Source organism: Pelobates fuscus, chromosome 3 (genome assembly GCF_036172605.1).
Source record: "Pelobates fuscus isolate aPelFus1 chromosome 3, aPelFus1.pri, whole genome shotgun sequence".
Lineage (NCBI taxonomy): Eukaryota > Metazoa > Chordata > Amphibia > Anura > Pelobatidae > Pelobates > Pelobates fuscus.
Genome location: NC_086319.1, coordinates 418,114,698 through 418,140,463, shown reverse-complemented (window position 1 = coordinate 418,140,463; position 25,766 = coordinate 418,114,698). Strand labels below are relative to the sequence as shown.

Sequence of the window (25,766 nt, the reverse complement as noted above, 5' to 3'; positions counted from 1 at the left end):
CATACATACACATACACACACGCGCACTAGGGATGCACCTGACTGCGGCTTCCCGGAACACGTTACAGGGAGTGCCCAGATAGCTATAGGACACAATCTACACAGGGCTGGGTAGTACATATCTATAGCTGTAATATCCGGATAGGGAAGGAGTGCCAGCTCCTGGGTCAGTCCCTGGTTCCCCTCCTCTGTCCAGGGGTATGATGGCTCTCCTGGGGATTGGGGTTAATTTGAGTTCCTTGACATATACACAGACCCACCAGTAAGTTTAAAGCTATTGCCAATTCTGCCACCTATATAAATTCCTAAAAGTGTCAGTATACACTTGTATGCTACTATTTTGGTTTCAAATGTGTACCTTGGAATGTCTTCAATTCCACATACACAGTAGCACTAGTCTAGTTGCTAGTGAATTTTTTTTTTTTTTTTTTGCATGTGTTTTAGTGTTTCACTTGGCAACACAGCCGATACTGAAAATGGACGTTCATAAACTGTTCTCACTGCGGTGTAGATGAATTCACCCTGCTTAACTACCGTATATACTCGAGTATAAGCCGAGTTTTTCAGCCCATTTTTTGGGCTGAAAAACCCCAACTCGGCTTATACTCGAGTCACTGTCTGTATTATGGCAATTTGCATTGCCATAATACAGACCGGGGGAGAGGGGGGCTGGCAGAGCTGTACTTACCTGTTCTGCAGCTCCTGTCAGCTCTCTCCTCCTCCGCGCCGTCCGTTCAGCACCTCGGTCAGCTCCCAGTGTAAGTCTCGCGAGAGCCGCGGCTCTCGCGAGACTTACAGTGTGAGCTGACAGAAGGAGCTGCACGGACGGCGCGGAGGAGGAGAGAGCTGACAGGAGCTGCAGAACAGGTAAGTACAGCTCTGCCAGCCCCCCTCTCCCCCCACTGAACTGCCACTGGACCACCAGGGAAGGAGAGCCCCCCTCCCTGCCATGTATCAAGCAGGGAGGGGGGACGAAAAAAAAAAAAAAATAAGAAATAAAATAATAAAAAAAAAAATAATAATAAAAAAAAAGGGGTATAAGGACCACTATGGGAGGGGGGGGGGTATAAGGACCACTATGGGAGGGAGGGGGTGGGTTAAGGACCACTATGGGAGGGAGGGGGGGTATAAGGACCGCTATGGGAGGGAGGGGGGTATAAGGACCACTATGGGAGGGAGGGGGGGGGTAAGGACCACTATGGGAGGGAGGGGGGGGTATAAGGACCACTATGGGAGGGAGGGGGTGGGATAAGGACCACTATGGGAGGGGAGGGGGAAGTAAGGACCACTGGGGGAGGGGTGAGTCAGGACCACTGGGGGGGGGGGGGTGAAGGAACACGGGGGTGGGGAGGTAAGGACCACTGAGGGAGGAGGAGGGGAAGTCAGGACATATGGGGGGGGGAGGGGGCGGCAAAATTTTTTTTGCCTACGGCGGCAAATATCCTTGCACCGGCCCTGCACACACTGCATTCACACACTGCATTCATGCATGCACACACACACTGCATTCATGCACACACACACTGCATTCATGCACACACACACTGCACTCATACACACACACATACGCACACACTGCATTCATTATACACACACTGTAAATAAATATTCAATTAATAAATTTTTTTTAGGATCTAATTTTATTTAGAAATTTACCAGTAGCTGCTGCATTTCCCACCCTAGTCTTATACTCGAGTCAATAAGTTTTCCCAGTTTTTTGGGATAAAATTAGGGGCCTCGGCTTATATTCGGGTCGGCTTATACTCTAGTATATACGGTAAATGAAAATTTTTATATTACTTTCTGTCCAACCTTGGTGTGTTACTTTCAATAAAAGTGTGGTTGTTTAATTGGCTTGTAGTTTGTCATATTAGATTCATTAAAAAGTCTAATACAATTATAGAAAAAAAAACTATTTTTAAATCATTTTGGGGAAAAAAGTCATTTTCGGTTTACGGCCAAGGGCATCCTGAATTTTCGGTTTCATTGCATCCCTAATACACATATATAAATTTAACACATAACCAGTAATAAATATAGCAAACTATAACAGGTGCATTCTGTATTGAGATACATTGCCAGAGATCTCTTAAAAGATTTTAGATTAAATTAAGATTTGACTGAGGTTTTCCCATAATTGCGGTGCTCTGTAGGAAAATGAGGATGGAGCCACTTTATTTTTGTATTGCGGTATGCTAAATACCATGCTAGTACTAGATCGGAGGTTACCAGAGGTCGGAACAGCTGGGGAGAGCATTGTACTCCGATAGGGTGGGAGCTTTTCAGCTGGAAAGACTAAGAGTGCGTAGGGATTCCGGGATTAAAATGTCACATTGGTGGGTCATGTAATTACATTGTAGCACAAAGCGGCAGAACAAATTATATAGCTTATTAAAATTATGAAGGTGGATTGCCGCTATCCACTTTTCTATCTCTGTGAACTGGTCTTGGATAATGGCTGCGGTAGTTTGAGTTTACTAGCGTAGATTACTGTGTCGTCTGCATACATGTGTACAGTTGAGGATTTGCAGACGTTAGGCAGATCATTTATAAATAATGTGAATAGCAGGGGGCAGAGTATGGAGCCTTGGGGAACACCACACGTGACTGGAAGAGGGAGGCGCTAAAATAAATGGTCACATATTTCAATCGGTCTGAAACGTACGATCGAAACCAGGTTAGCAGACGATCACCAGTACCAGAGTTACGTTTTTGCAAAAGAATGCCGTGGTCTTCTATGTCAAAGGCCTTGGCAAAATCAAGGAAAATAGCTCCAGTTAAGTCTCCTTGTACCATGCCAATTTGGATGTCATTGCAAACCTTTAAGAGGGCAGTCGAAGTTGAGTGATTTGGACGAAAGCCTTATTGATCAGGGGTCAGATAGTTTAGATTTTTCTCTATAGAAGTGACTAGCCTCTGTAGCTCCACTGAGAGGGCTTTTGATAGAGGTTGTCTCCTATTTCAGGATCCCTCTTTTTCTGTTGACCCATGAAGATTTTTGTTTCTCTACTCCCTATCCTGGCTTATATGATAGGAGTTGTTTTTGTCCTTATTTTACCTGTGTAACTGCCTGTTCACAAGAGGATAATCACTTACCCGGCTCTTAGACACATTTTACACCTTTAACAAGTGTCCCTCTGAATCTAGTAGCTAATTATTTTTATATTAATAAATGTTAGGTTTTGTTTGGCTACTAGTCTATAAGTCTGTGCTCTTTCCCACTAACCCCCTCCTAGGGGGAGGTGACTGGGATTTTGGCTTTCATTCATTCACATAGTTTGATTGTTTGTAATATCCACATAGTTGCGAGTGGACACATTTTGACAATACTGGGAGCAATGATATCGGGCGATAGTCAGATACCAAAAGTATTGTCACCACTTTTATGGATAGGTGCAAATTTTGCAGTCTTCCAAAGTTTGGGTAAGTATCCTGACACCAGGGATTCATTGATAAGGGTCGTGACAGGTTTAGCAATTGCTGGCGCTCTGAGCTTCAGCAACATTGCTGGGATTCGATCTGGTCCACACTGGTTTTTCATTTTTAAATTATTAAGATGCTTATTAATGACACTAACAGGCACAGATCTAAAGCTGAATGTCTCTATATGATTATTTTGTAGAATTCAAAGACCGTCTGATGTGTTCAATGCTGAACTAGAAAAAAGAAAAACAGTGGCCCTCCTGTGCGTGGCTGGCTTGTTTTGGGTTTTAGTGGATCTGACATCCGCCAATATTGGCAGCTCTCCTTTCTAGGTGAAGCAGTAGGGTTAGTTCCCAAAATGTATCAGGTGCTTATTCTTCTCAATACCAATTTTTTTTTTCTTCAATACTCTTACCTGTGCTTATCACATATACACACCATCACTGTTGCGCTCCCTTATCCTTCTATTGATGCATGTACTATCTATAGGACGCTAGGTTTTGCCCGAGGAAGCTGCATATGCTTTTAAGTATAAATATATAGTCTTTACTGATATATAGTACATTTTTGTCAGTTCGTATCACCTGATTTTAAAACCAAGGTCTGTGTTACTTGCTTCCCGTTCACATATGTCTCCGCTCCTTCACAAGGCTCCAAAATGACAATTACTAATGGAAACATTAGAGAAGACAATTATTAAAAAACATAAAACCAGCTGGGCCTGTCTCAGTGGATGTCATATTGCCATTAATACCTTCTCCGTCGGTATTGGTTTTGCAGTGAAATAAACAGTGTTGTTCCATGATAAATTGGCCACTTAGTTTAATGTCAACATCGACCTGACCGACCCTGGCAAACAGAAAGGGAGAGGGGTCAGGCATACATTGGGAATGAAGAGGCAAGAAGTAGTGGAAGGTGCAAGATAAGGGACACTGGGCTAAACTCAGAGACAGTGAAGGGTTAGATAATAAAGTAAAGGGGTAAAGGGCTTGTTACCGTGTGATTCCCTCCTTTATATGATACAACAAACACTCTGACATGAGAGGATCTTCGTTAAGATTCACCAGATGAGGGATCTGGAAAAAAGCAAACAATGAAGATTAACCAGGCACCAAATAGAGCAGTCTGTATATTCACACACTGGCACACCACGCCAGCAGAACACAGATACCATGACAGCCATCCTCATCAACTGGGCTGCAAAGGAAGCAAGGATAGGGCAGTATTTTTAGACGAGGGGTGTTTTTGCACAGCCTGGCTGCCCAGGAGTATTGAATCAGCATGAAGGTGGCACGTGCCATGACGTTTCCATAATTTAGTAGCTCTGCAAGTTGTGGCTTCCTTGTAAAGCGGGTGATCTTTTGCTGGAACAGGGACAGTCACTAGACAGGTTACCTTTTTGGGGGAGAAGACTCCAACTGTTCCTCCATCTTCTCTTACAGCTACACCCATTTCTGCCAGCAACGATTCTCTAGAGAGAAAATGTAATGAAAAAAATCTGTCAAATTGTTTATTATACATTCACATTCCCTCACTCAGGACCAGATACTTGCCGTGCATTCTACACAAATAGTTAAATGTAATTCGCACCTGTCACTTGCAGGCAGGAACCCCACATCACGCACCCAATCTCTTGCAGGTTACCCCACTGTGACGGAGCTGCACTACTGCAACTGAGTAACACCGTGAAAGTTCCCTCCCGGTGGAAAAGAAAGCTCTGAAGTGACCATAGTTTGTTTCCCCTAAACACCAGACCACACTTTGTGAAGGGTAAAACCACTTTAACAAGCACATATTTATAGGTAAATTCACAGCAAAGGGTCATCAACAGTGACAACAGACTCCCAAACCCTGGCGCCACTGTGTTTGGGGAAGAACTAAATTAACTGGGAATGATTTTATTAACTTTCAGACAACCGAGCGTCTTCAACAGTAACCCCCAAAACTTCACTTTCTCCAACAGTATATCGACAAATTCAACATCCCTGGACAGATAATTCCCATAAGCAAAAAGTCCAAAAAGTGCCTGGATAGGATGAACCAAGCAGGAGTAATCATCGAGTATAGTTTATCCTGGCCGCGGCTATATTCTAATCCGGTGCAGAGTTCCTGGCTGGAGCTGGCTATGGACCGGTCCCCAATAAGGAATTCTCCTGACTCCGGAGAAGAGGGCTCCACCAGGTTCTTGGTGTGCTTAGATTGGTTCTCATCTTCCCCATCTCCACTGCCTGGGGAAAACGGGAACTGAGCGGTGTAAGCTGTGCTGGTCAGCCGATTCATACTAGTCTGATTTAGTTCCAGACTAGCTCCTGATCCCACTGAAGGAGTTGTGACTGCCCCGGGCCCGTAGAAAACATTCCCAGGGATAGAAAATAGTGTGCTTTGCTGCATGAGGGGTGGATGGAACAGGGGAAAAAGCCAGGGAGAGCGATTATGCTCTTTTAGGGGGAGTTAGACTCAGTCCTGGACAAGTTGAATTGTGACCGCAGCAGGCTCCGTCACACCCACATCATGCACCCCAGTATTTGCAGGGCACCTCACGCCAGGCGCCCCGTCTCTCGCAGGGCACCTCACGCCAGGCGCCCCGTCTCTCGCAGGGCACCTCACGCCAGGCGCCCCGTCTCTCGCAGGGCACCTCACGCCAGGCGCCCCGTCTCTCGCAGGGCACCTCACGCCAGGCGCCCCGTCTCTCGCAGGGCACCTCACGCCAGGCGCCCCGTCTCTCGCAGGGCACCTCACGCCAGGCGCCCCGTCTCTCGCAGGGCACCTCACGCCAGGCGCCCCGTCTCTCGCAGGGCACCTCACGCCAGGCGCCCCGTCTCTCGCAGGGCACCTCACGCCAGGCGCCCCGTCTCTCGCAGGGCACCTCACGCCAGGCGCCCCGTCTCTCGCAGGGCACCTCACGCCAGGCGCCCCGTCTCTCGCAGGGCACCTCACGCCAGGCGCCCCGTCTCTCGCAGGGCACCTCACGCCAGGCGCCCCGTCTCTCGCAGGGCACCTCACGCCAGGCGCCCCGTCTCTCGCAGGGCACCTCACGCCAGGCGCCCCGTCTCTCGCAGGGCACCTCACGCCAGGCGCCCCGTCTCTCGCAGGGCACCTCACGCCAGGCGCCCCGTCTCTCGCAGGGCACCTCACGCCAGGCGCCCCGTCTCTCGCAGGGCACCTCACGCCAGGCGCCCCGTCTCTCGCAGGGCACCTCACGCCAGGCGCCCCGTCTCTCGCAGGGCACCTCACGCCAGGCGCCCCGTCTCTCGCAGGGCACCTCACGCCAGGCGCCCCGTCTCTCGCAGGGCACCTCACGCCAGGCGCCCCGTCTCTCGCAGGGCACCTCACGCCAGGCGCCCCGTCTCTCGCAGGGCACCTCACGCCAGGCGCCCCGTCTCTCGCAGGGCACCTCACGCCAGGCGCCCCGTCTCTCGCAGGGCACCTCACGCCAGGCGCCCCGTCTCTCGCAGGGCACCTCACGCCAGGCGCCCCGTCTCTCGCAGGGCACCTCACGCCAGGCGCCCCGTCTCTCGCAGGGCACCTCACGCCAGGCGCCCCGTCTCTCGCAGGGCACCTCACGCCAGGCGCCCCGTCTCTCGCAGGGCACCTCACGCCAGGCGCCCCGTCTCTCGCAGGGCACCTCACGCCAGGCGCCCCGTCTCTCGCAGGGCACCTCACGCCAGGCGCCCCGTCTCTCGCAGGGCACCTCACGCCAGGCGCCCCGTCTCTCGCAGGGCACCTCACGCCAGGCGCCCCGTCTCTCGCAGGGCACCTCACGCCAGGCGCCCCGTCTCTCGCAGGGCACCTCACGCCAGGCGCCCCGTCTCTCGCAGGGCACCTCACGCCAGGCGCCCCGTCTCTCGCAGGGCACCTCACGCCAGGCGCCCCGTCTCTCGCAGGGCACCTCACGCCAGGCGCCCCGTCTCTCGCAGGGCACCTCACGCCAGGCGCCCCGTCTCTCGCAGGGCACCTCACGCCAGGCGCCCCGTCTCTCGCAGGGCACCTCACGCCAGGCGCCCCGTCTCTCGCAGGGCACCTCACGCCAGGCGCCCCGTCTCTCGCAGGGCACCTCAAGCCAGGCGCCCCGTCTCTCGCAGGGCACCTCAAGCCAGGCGCCCCGTCTCTCGCAGGGCACCTCACACCAGGCGCCCCGTCTCTCGCAGGGCACCTCACACCAGGCGCCCCGTCTCTCGCAGGGCACCTCACACCAGGCGCCCCGTCTCTCGCAGGGCACCTCACACCAGGCGCCTCGTCTCTCGCAGGGCACCTCACACCAGGCGCCCCGTCTCTCGCAGGGCACCTCACACCACAGTCTCTCGCAGGGTACCTCACACCACAGTCTCTCGCAGGGTACCTCACACCACAGTCTCTCGCAGGGCACCTCACACCAGGCGCCCCGTCTCTCGCAGGGCACCTCACACCACAGTCTCTCGCAGGGTACCTCACACCACAGTCTCTCGCAGGGTACCTCGCACCACAGTCTCTCGCAGGGTACCTCGCGCCATAGTCTCTCAGAGGGTACCTCACACCTCGCACCATCGTCTCTCAGAGGGTACCTCACACCTCGCGCCATCGTCTCTCAGAGGGTACCTCGCACCATCGTCTCTCAGAGGGTACCTCACACCTCGCACCATCGTCTCTCAGAGGGTACCTCACACCTCGCGCCATCGTCTCTCAGAGGGTACCTCACACCTCGCACCATCGTCTCTTAGAGGGTACCTCACACCTCGCACCATCGTCTCTCAGAGGGTACCTCACACCTCGCGCCATCGTCTCTCAGAGGGTACCTCACACCTCGCACCATCGTCTCTCAGAGGGTACCTCACACCTCGCGCCATCGTCTCTCAGAGGGTACCTCACACCATCGTCTCTCAGAGGGTACCTCACACCTTGCGCCATCGTCTCTCAGAGGGTACCTCACACCTCGTGCCATCGTCTCTCAGAGGGTACCTCACACCTCGCACCATCGTCTCTCAGAGGGTACCTCACACCTCGCGCCATCGTCTCTCAGAGGGTACCTCACACCATCGTCTCTCAGAGGGTACCTCACACCTTGCGCCATCGTCTCTCAGAGGGTACCTCACACCTCGTGCCATCGTCTCTCAGAGGGTACCTCACACCTCGCGCCATCGTCTCTCAGAGGGTACCTCACACCTCGCGCCATCGTCTCTCAGAGGGTACCTCACACCTCGCGCCATAGTCTCTCAGAGGGTACCTCACACCTCGCGCCATAGTCTCTCGCAGGGTACCTCACACCTCGCGCCATAGTCTCTCGCAGGGTACCTCACACCACACATCCAGTCTCTTGCAGGGTGCCTCACACCACGCACCCCATTACTGACAGGGTGTCTCACATCACCCCGTAACAGCACTATATTAGTCATACTGCATTTCAACACTGGCAACTGGTCTCTTGCAGCCCTCCATCAATCACTTATAATGTACTTCAAAGACTAAAAGCTGTGCTACTCGCCAGGTCATAAAAGTTACTGGCCACTGCAATAGTAGAAAAGCCTTGTATAGTTACCCTGTGTCTCATCAACCTAACATATGTGGTCCCATGCAGTCACCCTGTCATTACCTCTCCATCCGGATTGCTTCCGTCTTCCGTAGTTTATCTTCCCAGGTCTCATTCAGCTCAGCAATGATCTTCTCTGTCTCCTGCAGCCTCTCCATTGCCTCCTCTGTGCAGATGTCAGCCCCATCTTCCACTTCTGAGAAGGGCTCGGACTGGCCATTCATAGCTGGAGAAGGGGATGGTGGCATGGGTCCTGGCAAGGAGGGAGGGGAGAGGGGCACAGGGGGCTGTGGCAAGGAATGAGGAACAGCTGCAGTGTCATCGAAAGCAATATCTGCAATGGGAGGAATAACCAGTTATAGGAACAGGGAGCAAAGCTACACAACTTGGATGGCTGAGATTAATGGGATCTTTTGTCATTTACAGGAATCACAAACTAATCAAGAAACACTGTTTTGATCCAACTCAGATTAAACTACTGCTGGGGATAATGGGAATATTAGTCAATCACCCGCTAGTCCTTGACTGTACAGCAGTTGCCTCAGCCTGGCCACCTCTTCCTTCAGCTCCCGAATAAGCCGGGCGTTCGGATCTTCATTTATGATGGCATTACATTTTATCTGCTTCGCACGATCCGCGTACCTGGAGAGAGAGACGTAAAAAATACACAAATTATAGTTCTTTATAAGCAATACCCATTTTTTTTTTCTTTCCTTTCCTTCATTTTAGAATATTGGCTGCTGGTAATGGGGAATCATGTAATTTATAATGCATCAGACTCCTCTTAGTAACCTGTAAGGACATGTTATCTTAGTAACCTGTAAGGACCTTCTAAACGTGTCACAGGGTTCTAATCACTGCTGTTCTAGGAGGAGGTTCCACATATTGGATTTAAACTGCAGAGAGGACACCCGTTTCATAATACATCTACATATTCACCAAACACTTCCAAGTTGGACATTTAGAATACTCACAGCTGAGTTCCCAGCCATTCAGATTATTCACCTAAACCCCAAACTGTAGTGAACTGTAAACCGAATTACAAACATTAAGCCTGAATCTGAACGTTGTGTATTGTAGAGCACTAGACGAACTTGCTCTTTAGTGGATAAACCTCACCAATGGGAGAATAATTCAAAAAAAATTATCTAATGAAGCACGGCCTATTTTGTTTCCAAGCAGTATTTGTGAATGGGAAGCTATTTATTGTCTTACCTTCTGCACTCCAGATGCTTTGGACCACATCTCCCATAATTCTCTTACAGCCATAATGTTGTCAAAGCATCACAGAAGATGTAGTTCGCAACACCTGGAGTGCCGAAGGTTGCCTAACTTGGCATAAAGCATTATTTGGCAAATGGGGCTGCAGACCCAGCACTGGAGCACAGACTTTGTTCCTGGCCCCATAACTTTATTTCACTTAAAACAGTTTTGGTGCCTAAACCGTTCCTTTAGTGCATTTAATAGGATTTGTCCTCCTACTCATGCTGTTTTTCCTCCCTGAGCACATGCTTCTCAGGATTGTCTATAACCCACCACGCAGAACCAAAGTAAAGAATAGTAAACCCTCAACATATCACCGGACCTTAGAATGGGCGGACTTAACGTAAAAATAAACAGGACAAGGGGATGGTCAGCAGTACAGAGAGAAGGTAAACGGTGAGACAAGTCATAGGTCAAATACACAGAGAAATCAATGGGAAATCACAACAGGGCATCAAATAACTGCAAAATTAGTTTAAATAGTCCTAAGAGGTCTGTGATTCGCTATTTGCGATCTCATGACCACGGAACATGCGTGAGACATCACAAGCATGATCACCTCTTAATGAGAGGCATAGCCATAAAATGGCTCACCTGTGCAGCGGTCAGTAATTGCACTGAATGCGAAGGCTGCCAACAACAAGGGAGACTCCTGCAGCACCCCCAGGACTCCGAGCAGCTGCATGGGAACATGGTGGAAGTAAGAGCGTCCAGCATGACAATACACAGCTCAGCCAATTATAGACCAGAGTGAGCCGAGCTGCTAACTTGCCTCTGCCACCACATCCAAAGATAATACATGGATATTAATCGTCAGTGCGGCGGATTGATAGCAGTTCAGAATAAAGCTAATAAGGAAGCTGTTTTGGGAAAAGAGGGAGCTTGGCTAAAGGTACAGAAAGCTGCAAAATGTTGTAATTTTATTTTTTTTAACCAAAGTTATAAGATTTGAATTAAAGAAAAACGGCATGAGTAGGCCAAAATCTATCAAATGCCCGGGGTATGGTTACACCTCACATGTAACCAGCATGCAAAGCCTTTTGGGAAGATATGAAATAGCGCTTCTGTAGAGCAGTACCTGAGCGTGCTGAGCGTCTCTTCGTAGTTAATATCTGCCGGGCTGAGAGCAGCGATCATGGCTGTGCGGGAGTTCCCACCTATGACAGAAAAACGACAAGATCAGAATGTGTGCATTGCATAGCAAGCTTATCGCCAGTTAATGGGAGAACAACCACAAGTTACAGTTACATCAGTTTTCTTTGTGAGTGATGAAGACCAGTCATGTTCTGTGAACTACCATCAATAAGCAGGACAGCCCATGCGGGTGTTGCGTCTCCAGGGAAACAAATATTTGTAGTAAACTCAGAAATATATATATCAATAAATTAAAAATCACCAGCTGCCAAGGTTTCAGTCCTCTTAATGAAGATCCTTGCTAGAGGGCCTACACATTTGAAGCTTTCTGAATCTCATCGTCTTACAACACAAGACCCTTGAGGGCTTCGCTATCCTCCGCTCACTACATTTAAGCCTGCATAATCACCTGGGCATAGAATTGTATCCACTATACTGTGAGTGAGGTTTATCTAGAATTCATTAATAATAAAGATTAATATTGCACTGTATTATAGGTTAGCTGCTCTGCATTCCATTAAACATTAGCAGAATACAAAGGGAGTCTATCCATTACAGTATGGTAAACGCACTTCACCCATTTCTACCTAGAGAATAGGAAAAGGACAATGTCCTGTACACAGCTCTGGATACCATTATCACATATATTGATACGTGGACAGATAGCAAGGTGTCACTCCCACCCGGACTCACCTAAATTCTCCTTGAGGAGCCAAGTCAGTGCAGAGTCGCGATAAGGGATGAAATCAGATCTTCTCTTCTTACTTTGCTGGAAGAATGAACAGAGATTGAGACAATCTTATTCCTGGCTCTAAATGTAATAGCGCCATCACATGACATCATCAAAAGGCGCCAGCAGCGAGACACTTACCATTCAATGACCAGCGCCCTGTGCAGCATTAGAGAAAGAGATACAAGACAAGCTGAATGTCACAGGGGAGATATGCCAGTCACTGCGTTTATTTCAATGAATGGATTTGGACAATGCCATGACTACGTTTATATAGAGGTTTGCATTTGTAAGCAGTTTTTCAGATCTCTAAAACATAAGACTTGTTTTTACATTCCATTTTAACATTCATTATTCACAAATGGATCCTGTCCACAAAGATGAATAATGTTCCTGCAATCAAAGCATCACATGATAGTCTTCATTAGATTTAACCCGTTCATGGCTAGTTCCTGGCCTGAGTTTTTACAGACTGAGGGATTATGTCAAGATGGTGACATTTCTACTATTGTGATAGGGTGTGGGCTCTTACATCTTTATTCTGATGGCCGAAGGGCCATATATAGCAGACATACCCATACATGGTATCTGGACATCATTTAAATACATAGAACGGTCCTCCCGCTTTCTGAAACTAAAGCTCTCTAAAACTGTGCTCCTTGTCCTTCCTCCTCCTAATACCGATCCTCCTCTCTCGCTCTCCCTTCAAGTCAGTGATATCCACATAAGTCCATCCTTGCAAGCGCGCTGTCTTGGCGTCCTACTTGACTCTGGCCTCACCTTTGAGCCTCACATCCAGTATGTTGCCAAATCCTGTAGATTCCAACTTAAAAACATAGCCCGCATCCGCCCCTTTCTTACACAAGATGCTACCAAGGAGCTTGTCTATGATCTAGTAATTTCCCGCATGGATTATTGTAACCCTCTCCTGATTGGTCTTCCCAAAAGCCATATCGCCCCGCCAGTCTAATGAATGCCGCTGCCAGACTGATTTTCCTCTCCAGCCGGTTCGCTCACACCTCACCCCTCTGTCAGTCCTTTCATTGGCTGTTTCCTACAGGAGTCAATTTAAAGTGCTCCATATCCATAGGTATGCCCCTCCTCGTTCCCTCTGCTCTTCCCGTGACCACCTCCTGACCGCTGCTTGCACCCGTACAGCCAACTCATGCAGGCAGAACTTCTCACAGGCGTCTTCCCTTCTTATGGAACAGCCTGCCTACCGCCATCAGACTCTCCCCTAGTCTTCAATCATTTAAGAAGTGCCCTAAAACCCATCTCTTTAGGAAAGCTTATGGACTCCCAGAGTAACCTCTACCTTACACACCTGTGTCTCTTGCTCTCTCCTCCAGCTCTGCTTTACTCCCACCTTATTTGATTGATATTTCCTGTCCTCTTCAACCTATCGTTCCTGTTTTCTTCCAATTGTCCCATTTATAGTTACATCCCCCCTCTCATAATATTGTAAAGCGCTACATAAATGGCAATAATAATAATAGCAGAGTACACAAATACACAGCATGTATACAGTAACTATACAACACACAACATACATTCACTGCACTAATTCAAAGCACACACTAAATGTATAACACACAGATACACACACACTAAATGTATAACACACAGATACACACACACTAAATGTATAACACACAGATACACACAATTCCCCCACCACATTATCTTCTGTAGCTTTCTAAATCTTGTGTCATTTAATCTGGCTCACTTCCACCTTGACCGATGCAGGTATATACCGCCCCCCAAATCACAGCTCACCATATTTCCCTATTAGTTGCCTGCGCACTCCACATCACAGTCACAGGTATACAGCCACTCACAGCACTGATTTAACGGATACTCACCATGTCAGCCAGAGCAGAAATCACCTTGCCCAGGGTGGTGAGGGACTTGTTAATGTTGGCACCTTCCTGGGGGAGAAAGGCAAAGTTTGGAATAAATTTGGGAGCTCCGTGTGTTGCTAAGCACAGTCAGAACCAGGCACCATCACTTACCTTAAGCCTCGTCCCTTTAGCTCCTGAAGAGTCAGCTCTTTCACTCCCAGCTAAATCCACCAAGCTTATTTTACTGACCTGCAACAGAGATTTGGACAAATCTGCTCTAGTCACAGCTTGTTTGGGTTTCAATGTGCTGTTTAGTGAAGAAATCTCTTTGTATTTATATGTTAATGTGTTCTCTGCCCTCCACTCCCTGATTGTCAGTCTAGTTCCCTTAACCCCGTAAGGACCAAACTTCTGGAATAAAAGGGAATCCTGACATGTCACACATGTCATGTGTCCTTAACCCCTTAAGGACACATGACGTGCCTGACATGTCATGATTCCCTTTTATTCCAGAAGTTTGGTCCTTACGGGGTTAACCTTCTCTGTCAATCGTCTATGTAAACCTACTTTTTGTAAACCTACTAAACCTACTTTTTGTTTAATATCAGTGACCCAAGGCTGGAATGGATAGGATTCGTCTATTCCCTCCAGAGAAGATCCACTAAAATGGCGTAGGAACCACTGATCAATGCGGTTAAGCAGTTACCGTACATATATTCTATACCTAATGTTGTGCGGTTACAGTGCAGCCTGTGCACCCTCTCACCTTCTCCGTGTCTAGATTGGTCATTTCGTCATGTCTCTTCTGCGTGAAGACGATGGTGAACACCGCGTGGGATCGGCTGCTGGTCTCATTCATGTTGGTGGCTGCGACTGTCCTATTAAGGAATTAATGAGAGCGAATTAGCTCTTGAAAAGGCACCTGTCATCAGACCATGAATCTGTTTTAAGCCCGCCTTCACACGGTACTGATGGCTTTACAAAGTAACCGCAACTTTCTGTAGGTACGATGAGCATTCTGTATTAGAAAGGATGGCATCCAACACATGTTCACTGAGCCCTCCATGGCACCCATAGATTAACCTCAACATGGCCGCCGCACAGATAAATAATTAACAATTCCACGTTATTCATTTCAAGGAGAGAGCTGGGTTCTCCACCCACCACTGTCATACAGATTGCATGGAAAGAACAATGACAATGTAGACATCTAAATTCGGTCTCGCAGGCTCCTCCATAGACATCCATGTTGTACTCTTACGCAAGACCAAGACAACAGAACTGACATAGTGGAGTAAGTACCAGAATTTCAACAGATTTCCAGAAGATAGGTCATTGGGTTAAAGTGGATTCCACTAGTACAGTGGGAGAGGTTAAGGGTTTGGGTTAAAAAGAAAGAAGGCTACTGTCTGTGGATTTTCAGGAAATGCAGCATAACTTCTGTGGTGCGATCACAGGGCCTTCTATAAGCCAAGCTCCATTACCGAGTGAGGTCACAGGGCATATTCTCCCGCTGTAGGTATTGTTGTAGAATCACTCCGCTTTCTAGAACAGCGTCTCAGCTCCAGTTTCAACTAAACACGTGAATGAAATGGTTTTGCAAAAAGAGAAACTGCAGCTTCAATTAGGTTGTTTATTTGTTTTAATAAATCCACTAGCAAATCCTGGACTACATATACCACACACCTTTCAGCAGACTATACGATATGATGAGTGTTTGAACTTCCAACAATGGTAAGTCATTACGGGCTGAGAAATCCCAGTTACTTCCTGGTGTCCAGAGAAAGAAACGTCCCCATTGGTCTCCAACCCATATTATCCATGCATTAACAATGGGAGATACCCGAAACGGAGGGGATTGAGTTAGCAGTTACCTGGCCTTGTTACCGCAGTCCATGAGGTCAGCGATATCGTGGTACGAGGTCACTGCAAGCTTGGATAAATCCTCCACATATGGCCCCATTATGGGGTGTTCCCGAACTCGCAGGTTTCCTTTGCTTTTTGGACTCAGGAGATCCCGAACTCGCTCACAATAAATCTCCATGTAGCTCACCTAAATTTAGAGGACAGATATGTAAAATCACAGGGGTATGGAAGGTCAGGGAGATCCTGACATGCCGGGGCCACGATTTCTTACCTCTACTGAGAACGACAGGTCTGGACTCTGATTACTGCACACCCGGGCAAATAAATCTTCACATAACTGCAAGAAAAAGAGCATCAGCCAGGACTTTATGGGCTTGTTACTGTTACAGGTTCCCCTTGTTCACTATAGTCTTCCTTGACCCACACAAGGCATGATCCGGTACTAGTCACATCTGATCTAATACACCACATTCTGCTCAAAGGAAACATCCTAGGTGGATTCACCTGTGTCAAGATGGCCCAGATCACCAGCACATCTATCTTTGGATCAGTCAGATACTACACCCCCATTCATGCTGTACCTGTGGGATGATCTAAATCACTAGCCCTAAGTTTGGATTAGATACTGCACCCCCATTCATGCTGTACCTGTGTGATGATCTAAATCACTAGCCCTAAGTTTGGATCAGATACTGCACCCCCATTCATGCTGTACCTGTGGGATGATCTAAATCACTAGCCCTAAGTTTGGATCAGATACTGCACCCCATTCCTGCTGTACCTGTGGGATGATCTAAATCACTAGCCCTAAGTTTGGATCAGATACTGCATCCCCATTCCTGCTGTACCTGTGGGATGATCTAAATCACTAGCCCCAAGTTTGGATCAGATACTGCATCCCCATTCCTGCTGTACCTGTGGGATGATCTAAATCACTAGCCCTAAGTTTGGATCAGATACTGCACCCCCATTCCTGCTGTACCTGTGGGATGATCTAAATCACTAGCTCTAAGTTTGGATCAGATACTGCACCCCCATTCCTGCTGTACCTGTGGGATGATCTAAATCACTAGCCCCAAGTTTGGATCAGATACTGCACCCCCATTCCTGCTGTACCTGTGGGATGATCTAAATCACTAGCCCTAAGTTTGGATCAGATACTGCATCCCCATTCCTGCTGTACCTGTGGGATGATCTAAATCACTAGCTCTAAGTTTGGATCAGATACTGCACCCCCATTCCTGCTGTACCTGTGGGATGATCTAAATCACTAGCTCTAAGTTTGGATTAGATACTGCATCCCCATTCCTGCTGTACCTGTGGGATGATCTAAATCACTAGCCCTAAGTTTGGATTAGATACTGCACCCCATTCCTGCTGTACCTGTGGGATGATCTAAATCACTAGCTCTAAGTTTGGATCAGATACTGCATCCCCATTCCTGCTGTACCTGTGGGATGATCTAAATCACTAGCCCTAAGTTTGGATTAGATACTGCACCCCATTCATGCTGTACCTGTGGGATGATCTAAATCACTAGCCCTAAGTTTGGATCAGATACTGCATCCCCATTCCTGCTGTACCTGTGGGATGATCTAAATCACTAGCCCTAAGTTTGGATCAGATACTGCATCCCCATTCCTGCTGTACCTGTGGGATGATCTAAATCACTAGCCCTAAGTTTGGATCAGATACTGCACCCACATTCCTGCTGTACCTGTGGGATGATGCCATGCTGATCAGGTTCTGGTTTCCCCATCATGGTGTACGATTTGCCAGCCCCAGTCTGGCCGTAGGCAAAAATACAGACATTGTAGCCCTCGAAAGCATGCAGGAGCATCTCTTCTCCAATATCCTTATACACCTGTCTCTGTGAAGCAAAGTTAGAATCCTCTTCCTGAGGCAATAAAAAAGAAACAATAAGTTAACATATGTATTGGTAAACAGAATACAGAGTACACTTCAATGCTAAATCAAAGGGACAAATCATAATGTCTGATGAAAGCTCAGTGAATGTGTGTCGGTCTGTGTGTATAAGAGGTCAGTGAGTGCGCAAGAAAAGTCAGTGAGTGTGTGTGTGAGAGAAATGTCAGCGAATGCGCGTGTGTCTGTGAGAAAGGTCAGTGAGCGTGCGTGAGTGAGTGAAAGGTCAGTGTGTGAGAAAAGTCAGTGAATGCGTGTGTGTGTGTGTGTGTGTGTGTGTGTGTGTGTGTGTGTGTGTGCGCGCGCAAAATAAACGTCAGTGAATATTGTATTTACTCTTTCTTTCCCCATGTTGCTGCCCCCCTTGGCCCCTCCACAAACCAAGTGAAATCTTGAGTACTTTAATGATATGTTGCGGCCCCTTCTTTCTGTAACTTCCCATCCTCTCACTATACCTGTCCACCTTTTCTTCTAGCTAGTGCCCCCCCTCCTTCCGTGGCACAGATATTCTTTATCTATTTTTTTTTGCCCAGTTCTTACACAGTAGCTCTTCGGTATAACGTTGGTCTATCACAATGCTCATTTAACATTCAGTTGTGAAATATAGCATGCCATTTGAGCCATCATAATTCTAGTTTACCATTTAATGCTGCGTGCCTCGGTACCCTGGGGCGGGGCGACATGCACACATGGGTGCTGCGGAATGTTTCCCCCATGCTATGATTACAGCACCGGGGAAAGATTATTGCTGAACACGGGCCCGGTCAGATGCCACGATCCTTTAAGACTGCGAACAGACCCCTGTAATGTCGACCGGCTGGGAGGAGGCGACAGCCTGTCACTTCATCCCAGCATCCTGCAGGGAGAGCTCCAGGCTCCTCACTCCCACAGCAGCAGGACTCCTGGCACATAAGGTAAGCTGAAAGGAGGGTGGCTGGAGAGATTTTTTGTTTTTTTGTTGTTTTTGTTTTTAAATCACTTGTATGAGTATGCGCATATTATAGAGAGAAAATAGAGATCTCTCTCTAGATAGATAGATAGATAGATAGAGATAGATAGATATATATATATATATACACACACACACCTCTATCTCAGTGTGCTTCTGTGTCTGCGCACACATCTGTGTATGTGCGTCAGGGTGCGTGCATCTGTGTCAGTGTGTGGGCAGGTATCAATGTTTGTGTGTGTCAGGATGTGTGTGTATCTATGTGTTTATGTGTCTGTATTTATATGCGTGTGTTAATGTGAATGTAAATATGTGTGTGTATGTACGTGCATACACACAAGCAGTCCAACACCAGCACAACATACAAGCACACTCCTGCAATCTAACTCAAATATTATACACACACCCCCGCATTCAAACAAAAATAAAATATACAAACACACCCCTTCACTCAAACACTTCACACAAATGTACGTCCACATTTAAAAGTGAACATTACATTCAGACACACCTGCAATCAAAGGCAAACATCACATACAAACACACCCCTGTATTAAAACATAACTATATACAAGCACCCCTTCAAACACCAACACTGTACATTACACTATAGCGCCAGTAAATGCCGCAGCGCTGTACATATATGCAACATAGAAATGTTGACTTTGAGTGCCTTGGAAAAATACTAAGGGCGCTTTCAACCTAAAAAGTTTGGGAACCACTGATTTAATGGATAAATATTGCAATAAGGCGAAGGGGAAGTGGTCAGACCTTTTGTTATTGGCTTCTTGCTGCTGTAAATACTGGAAAGGAATCCAACTGGGAGCGGTGTGAATACCTGACATGCCTGGGATATCATTGTGTGAGTGGAGATGGGGCTGTGACTTGAAACTCGGCCCAGTCCTGCACTCTGGGAAGTGAATGAGGATCAGCAGGCACTCACCACCCGAACAGGTGGACATTTCCAGCAAGGGCTGAGTCGCTTACATGGAAACTTACTGTCTGTTTGGGTGGATGAGAGATCATACAGAATGATAAAGAAACAAACACAGCCAGCAGACAAAACGGATCATGCAGTTGCAGTAGCGGAGTGGTTAACAGGGTCACTCTGTGCATGCTGTACAGCAGCTGTGATGACATCAAACTGCGACCCCTGCTACTAGCAGCATGCTGCGTACAGCTCTCCTGATCACCCACTAGACCTCTTCTCTCTGATCCCAGCAAAGGGTTAACACATCAGTAACTCCTGTCTGATAATCAATGACAATCTTCATTTTAAAGAGACTCCAGTGGGGATTCCATCCATTTCATTATATAATGAATTCCAATATTTGTAGGGGAAAAAAAAAAATTAACAAAACCATAATTTTTTTTTTTCCGCAAAATCCCATTTGAGGCTCCAGCATTAACTTGCAGATATTCCATTAAGCGCTCACTAAAAACAAAAAAATTACCTGTCCACTTATTTTAGATTAACATTTTATAACACTGCTGAGCTCATAGGAAGGGATTAAAAGGACAACTGGCACCGCAAATCTATTTTTGTCAAACATTTTTTTAATTTTTATTTTTCGAGAAAAAGAATAACAAACTGACGGGTACAGCCACAACAGTTGTTCCCTGTGACATTATAACTAAACAAATGCAATATAAGTGTGGACTGAGGTTATAGTGAGGTGTGTGTCTGGATGTTAGGGAGTGTGGACCACTCGTCTAGGTGAGGGTATCAGCACTCCACTTGGTTAGCCGTGGAGCCAGTAGAATAGAGGTGCCCGGGTCGTTGTGGTTGAGTGTTTTTATATATATATACACATATATATATATTTATTTTTATTTTTTGTAAGAGTGTTGTCTAGGCTGGGCAGTGATCTGTAAGAGTGTGTCTCTGCCGGGTACCTTGAGGTGATCGGGATGCTGGTCCGTGGGTTTCAGTGGTTTTGGCTCGCCGGGGACCATTTCGGTGTATAATGTGCTGATTTCTGGTTAGTGTTGCTTCAATTAATCTGGACTAGGTCTAATGGTGAGGTGTAGTCGTTTAGTGAGAGTTTAGGTGTAGACTTTCAGTCATGTAGGAGCTTGGGTACTTTATCTAGTCTGACCCGGCAAAGTGCCTGCTTGAGGGGAGCGTCTCTGTGTGGTTGCGTAGTGCTATCCCGGGAGGTCGGGCTCCTATGTTAGTTGTACCCCATGACCCCGGGGCATGGGGAAGGGGGGGGGGAGGGGAGATTGTATATCTTCTGAGCAGCGAGATGTGTGTGTAGGGTGTGTCATATCGTATGACTGTGTGTCGGCATAAAGGTATTCGTAACAGGTAAGGCGTAATGGTTAAACACAATGGAGGTATGGGATATGTGCATATGTCTTTGTGGACATATTTGAGAGGTTTATGTTGCCGGTGGGGGTTTGCTCAGCTCTTGGTTCCCCGTTTCTCTCTGGGTGCGTGGTTTGTCGTGGTAGTACTTGTGGTCTGAGGACTGGGTGGTTGCGTTAAGTTCTCTGCATGTTGGGAGATTCCCAGTGTTGCCAGCAGTGCCGGGCCATCCTTAGGATCAGTGGTCTTGTAATGTTGTCCATCCTTTGTTGCCCAGAGTGTTCCTGGCGTTGCCCATTGGTAAGCGATTCCTGCTGCGTGGAGGGGCTTGGTTATGGGTTGCATTGTTTTGCGCCACACCAACGTTGCCCTGCTTAAGTCCTGGAAAAATGAAAGTTTGCACGTTTCGAATTCGCAAGGTGTGTTTCCACGAAGTGCAGCTAGCAGTCCCAACTTGTCGGACATTGTGTGGCATCGCAAGATGAGGTCCCGAGGAGCTATCTGAGGAGCTTTTGGCGATTTGGAGATTCTGTATACCCCGTCGAACCCAAACGTTTTGGCCTGTCTCATTGGTAGTAGCATGGCCACCAGGCGTCTAATAAAATGGGGTAGCTCTTCTATCGCTATTGACTCATTTACCCCTCTGATTTTGAGGTTCTTGCGTCTGCTCCTGTCGTCAAGTATGTTTATTTGTTTTGCCATATTTGCCTGTGTGGATTGCAGTTGTTGTATACTGTCTTCCATTGTGTTGAGACACTGTCTCAGGTCTGTTACTTCGGCCTCTGTCGCTTGAGTTCGTGACGTTACTTCTTGCACTTTAGTAGAGAGCTTTGCCAGATCAGCTTCCCACATCTGCCTTAAGTTGTGTTGGAGGCCTGTCAGCATCGCTTGGATGTCACTTTTGGAGGCAGGTGTGTTGTCCTGAGGGCCCTGACAAGGCTCCAGGGGTTAGGGGCTCTGTCTAGTGGGTCCCCATCTTCTGGTGGTGATGGTGGGGGTGAGGCCTCCCGGGGTGTCTGGGCCCTAGCTGTGGGGTTTTGGGGTTGATTGGGGTAATTTTTGTACCTTGTGTCCCATCTCACCTCTAGGTGGAGTGCCGAGGATGTATTCCTCCGGATCTAGTGTGTGCCATTGCAGGAGCCCTCCTTCGACGTCTCGCTGTTTCCCGCCCGCGAGGTAGGCCCTCCCGCCTCGGCGTCTAGTTTTGGAGCCCGGTGGCAAAAAGAATGGCATCTGTGGAGTCCGCCGGGTGTGCCGCGGGTGATGGTGTATCTTGTTGCTGTCTATGTAGTAAGATGGCTGCGATTTACCCGGGATTAGGTTACAACAACACAAAGCTCAGGGAAATGGCGTCTGCTCCCGTGCGGCATTAGGCTCCGCCCCCCTTTCAATCAAGTTTTGATAAAAAAATAAAAATAAAAATTACACACACACATTTTAGGAAAAAAAAAAAAAAGGAAAAGACTCGTCCCTGACTTTAATGGATCCTTCAGCCATGTACGTTAAGGACCAGGGCTGTTTTAACACTTTTGTGGTGTTTGTGTTTAGCTGTAATTTCTCTCCCTCTCGTTTACTGATCCCATACAAGTAAAAGTTATATATTGTTTTTTCAGGACAAAAGGGGCTTTCTTTACATACCATTATTTCTATCATGTCATATAATTTAATAATAAATCAAATATTGTGAAAAATTAGGGGGAAAACGAAACATGTTTTTCTACTTTTACTTATCTACAAAAGCTAATGACAAACTGCTAAATAGTTTAAAAACACCCAGTGTGTACATGTTTTTATTGCAAGTTATAGGGCTATAAGTACAAATAGGAAATTCCGGTTTCAGAATATATATATATTTTTAAGATGTATCAATAGTGACATTGTAACACTATTATCTGTCACACCTCACATGTACATATTTTTTTAAAGTAGACAACCCAGGGTATTCAATATGGGGTATGTCCAGTCTTTTTTAGTAGTCACTTTGTCACAAGCACTGGCCAAAGTTAGCATTTATATTTGTGTGTTAAAATTAAAAAAAACACAATTATGAATGCTAAACTTGGCCAGTATATTTGACTAAGTGGCTACAAAAAGAGACTGAACATACCCCATTTGCAATATGTTGGGTTGTCTTCTTTTGCAAATGGTATACCATCATGGGGGTAATTCTCATTCCTGGGCTACCATACGCTCTCAAAGGCAACATAACTTAATCTGGTCATTTTCAATGTAAAAACATTTGACCCTTGTATTTGACTCTGTATCTTTCAAAAACAGTATAAAACTGGTGCAGTGCCCCTGTCCCCTTAAAACTGCAATAATTGCTTTGCAGGGATAACCAGAAGGCCATGACATGATACCACACTCTGACAACCTAATGCTGCTCTTATATTAATCCACCACAAACCAGAATCCTATTGTTGTGGGCTGCCTGGCTCTGTGTATACATGTAGAGACAGGACAATACAGGCAAAGCAGCGGGGAGGTGAAAGAGGAATGCGACAGAGGATAAGGAAGGTGGAGACCGGAAGGGCAACTTAAAATAGGAAAGGAGCAGATTAACCCAGGAAAAGCACACTAAACTCACCGTAGTGTGGGACCAATAGGAATAGTCAAAAGTGAAGTTTTTGGGAGCATCTTTGGGCTGCTTAGGGTTTGTGATACCTGGAAACAGACAAAGAGAGGGTCACCATTCACAGCCATCACCACTGCTGGACACATTAACTACATAGCATGGGCTGTGCACGGCAGAGCTGCTACCCAGCACTGGGTCACCCTCTTTTATGGGGAGCAACACACTCCAAAGAGTCCTGTCCATTCATTACCACAATTAATAGACTGTCTTCGCCCCTGGTACTGTGTCAGTGACGGTCAGCAGTTATAGGGAAATTTAATGTTGCTTTTACAGTTTCAGTTAATTAAAGCTCAGACTAAATCCAGCTAGCACAGAGACAATAAGTGAGTCACACACAGTTTCCGAAAACCTCTGTAAGGACAGTAAGACTGACTGCTGTAACGATAGAAATCAGACAATTTCAGCCAACTCCTTATATTTTCCGAAGACTTTTACACACAACAGGTAAAAATAAAATAAAAAAAAGGCTGCAATGAAAATGGCACACTGAGTACCATAACCATCACCATGTTGCGGTTTTGGTGGTTTTATTTTTTTTGTTTAAATCAATACTCACAGGTCGAGTTCCCCTGCATCTGGATCACACATTTAGAATCATGCGAGGTCTCCCGACTGTTAAAAGGTCGGACACGGACAGCAACTTTCACTGATGCACCAGCCATCTTCACACAGCTATTCTCTGTGAAACAAAACAAGCATTAAAGAAAACGCTAAAATCAGATTGCTATAAGTTATAGGGTCATTATATGACGTCCCATCTGCTGGGATAAGAGCGTCTCACACACAGGGATTCCTAAAATTTATAGGGTCAGTGACGCCCCCTCTGATGGGATAAGAGAGTGTCTCACACACAGGGATTCCTATAAGTTATAGGGTCAGTGACGCCCCCTCTGATGGGATATGAGAGCGTCTCACACACAGGGATTCCTATAAGTTATAGGGTCAGTGACGCCCCCTCTGATGGGATAAGAGAGCGTCTCACACACAGGGATTCCTATAAGTTATAGGGTCAGTGACGCCCCCTCTGATGGGATAAGAGAGCGTCTCACATACAGGGATTCCTATAAGTTATAGGGTCAGTGACGTCCCCTCTGATGGGATAAGAGAGCGTCTCACACACAGGGATTCCTATAAGTTATAGGGTCAGTGTCGTCCCCTCTGATGGGATAAGAGAGCGTCTCACACACAGGGATTCCTATATGTTATAGGGTCAGTGACGTCCCCTCTGATGGGATAAGAGAGGGTCTCACACACAGGGATTCCTATAAGTTATAGGGTTAGTGACGTCCCCTCTGATGGGATAAGAGAGCGTCTCACATACAGCGATTCCTATAAGTTATAGGGTCAGTGACGTCCCCTCTGATGGGATAAGAGAGCGTCTCACACACAGGGATTCCTATAAGTTATAGGGTCAGTGACGTCCCCTCTGATGGGATAAGAGAGCGTCTCACACACAGGGATTCCTATAAGTTATGGGGTCAGTGACGCCCCCTCTGATGGGATAAGAGAGCCTCTCACACACAGGGATTCCTATAAGTTATAGGGTCAGTGACGCCCCCTCTGATGGGATAAGAGAGCGTCTCACACACAGGGATTCCTATAAGTTATGGGGTCAGTGACGCCCTCTCTGATGGGATAAAGATAATTCCGAGGACAGGTTGAGCAGTTCATACCAGTTTGTGTTCTGCTTATGAAGCAGTTTAGCTGCAGGAAATCCTATTGTTGGGTTGGGTGGGGTGGGATGAATGGTTTCCCACATACTGTATCCTCCCTGCAGGGCTGGAAGCATGGCTGCTCACTGCTTGTAATGAAAGGTCTGATTTCATTCATCCGCACAGAGATAGAACGCTGAACAAAGCACAAATCATCTTTTACCCTGATCTCTTATTTACCACCCGCTTCATTTTTGGAAAGCTGAGGGTATAAATACACTTTCTTTTAATGCAGCCAATATACTTGAATTTACCTTAATATGGAATAAATACGTTATTTTCAATAAGGAGTGAACCAAATGCTGACTATCGATTTTCTGTACATTGAGCTTTATAGAAATGCTTTAAGAGTGAGCACAAACTGCCAATAATGAACACCGGTTATTGCTACTAGGGCATTGGTCCCCCTACACGGTGGTCCCCCCCCCCCCTCATTCTCAGAGGCCTGGATGTAGGATGGTCCCGCTGCACTCCGT

At 47.1% G+C, this 25,766-nt stretch overlaps 1 protein-coding gene across 7 annotated transcripts in view; it reads right to left on the bottom strand.

Moving 5' to 3' along the window:
- The window catches only part of KIF1C (kinesin family member 1C), a 73,070-nt gene that overhangs the window by 11,122 nt on the left and 36,182 nt on the right, over positions 1 to 25,766 (bottom strand). For 4 of the 7 annotated variants that reach the window (XM_063449757.1, XM_063449762.1, XM_063449761.1 and 1 more), the window contains 16 exons: positions 24,135 to 24,257; positions 23,531 to 23,607; positions 17,478 to 17,657; positions 16,032 to 16,097; positions 15,769 to 15,947; positions 14,661 to 14,772; positions 14,066 to 14,143; positions 13,916 to 13,981; positions 12,017 to 12,092; positions 11,268 to 11,346; positions 9,438 to 9,568; positions 8,990 to 9,260; positions 4,819 to 4,894; positions 4,420 to 4,499; positions 4,178 to 4,272; positions 4,008 to 4,091 (listed from right to left, as the gene is read on the bottom strand). In XM_063449757.1, the coding sequence (XP_063305827.1) occupies positions 4,008 to 4,091; positions 4,178 to 4,272; positions 4,420 to 4,499; positions 4,819 to 4,894; positions 8,990 to 9,260; positions 9,438 to 9,568; positions 11,268 to 11,346; positions 12,017 to 12,092; positions 13,916 to 13,981; positions 14,066 to 14,143; positions 14,661 to 14,772; positions 15,769 to 15,947; positions 16,032 to 16,097; positions 17,478 to 17,657; positions 23,531 to 23,607; positions 24,135 to 24,240 (1,756 nt within the window). In that variant the 5' untranslated portion in view covers positions 24,241 to 24,257. Of the gene's footprint in view, positions 1 to 4,007; positions 4,092 to 4,177; positions 4,273 to 4,419; positions 4,500 to 4,818; positions 4,895 to 8,989; positions 9,261 to 9,437; positions 9,569 to 11,267; positions 11,347 to 12,016; positions 12,093 to 13,915; positions 13,982 to 14,065; positions 14,144 to 14,660; positions 14,773 to 15,768; positions 15,948 to 16,031; positions 16,098 to 17,477; positions 17,658 to 23,530; positions 23,608 to 24,134; positions 24,258 to 25,251; positions 25,516 to 25,766 lie in introns of those variants that run through there. The other 3 variants (XM_063449758.1, XM_063449759.1, XM_063449760.1) reach the window with 2 other exon arrangements.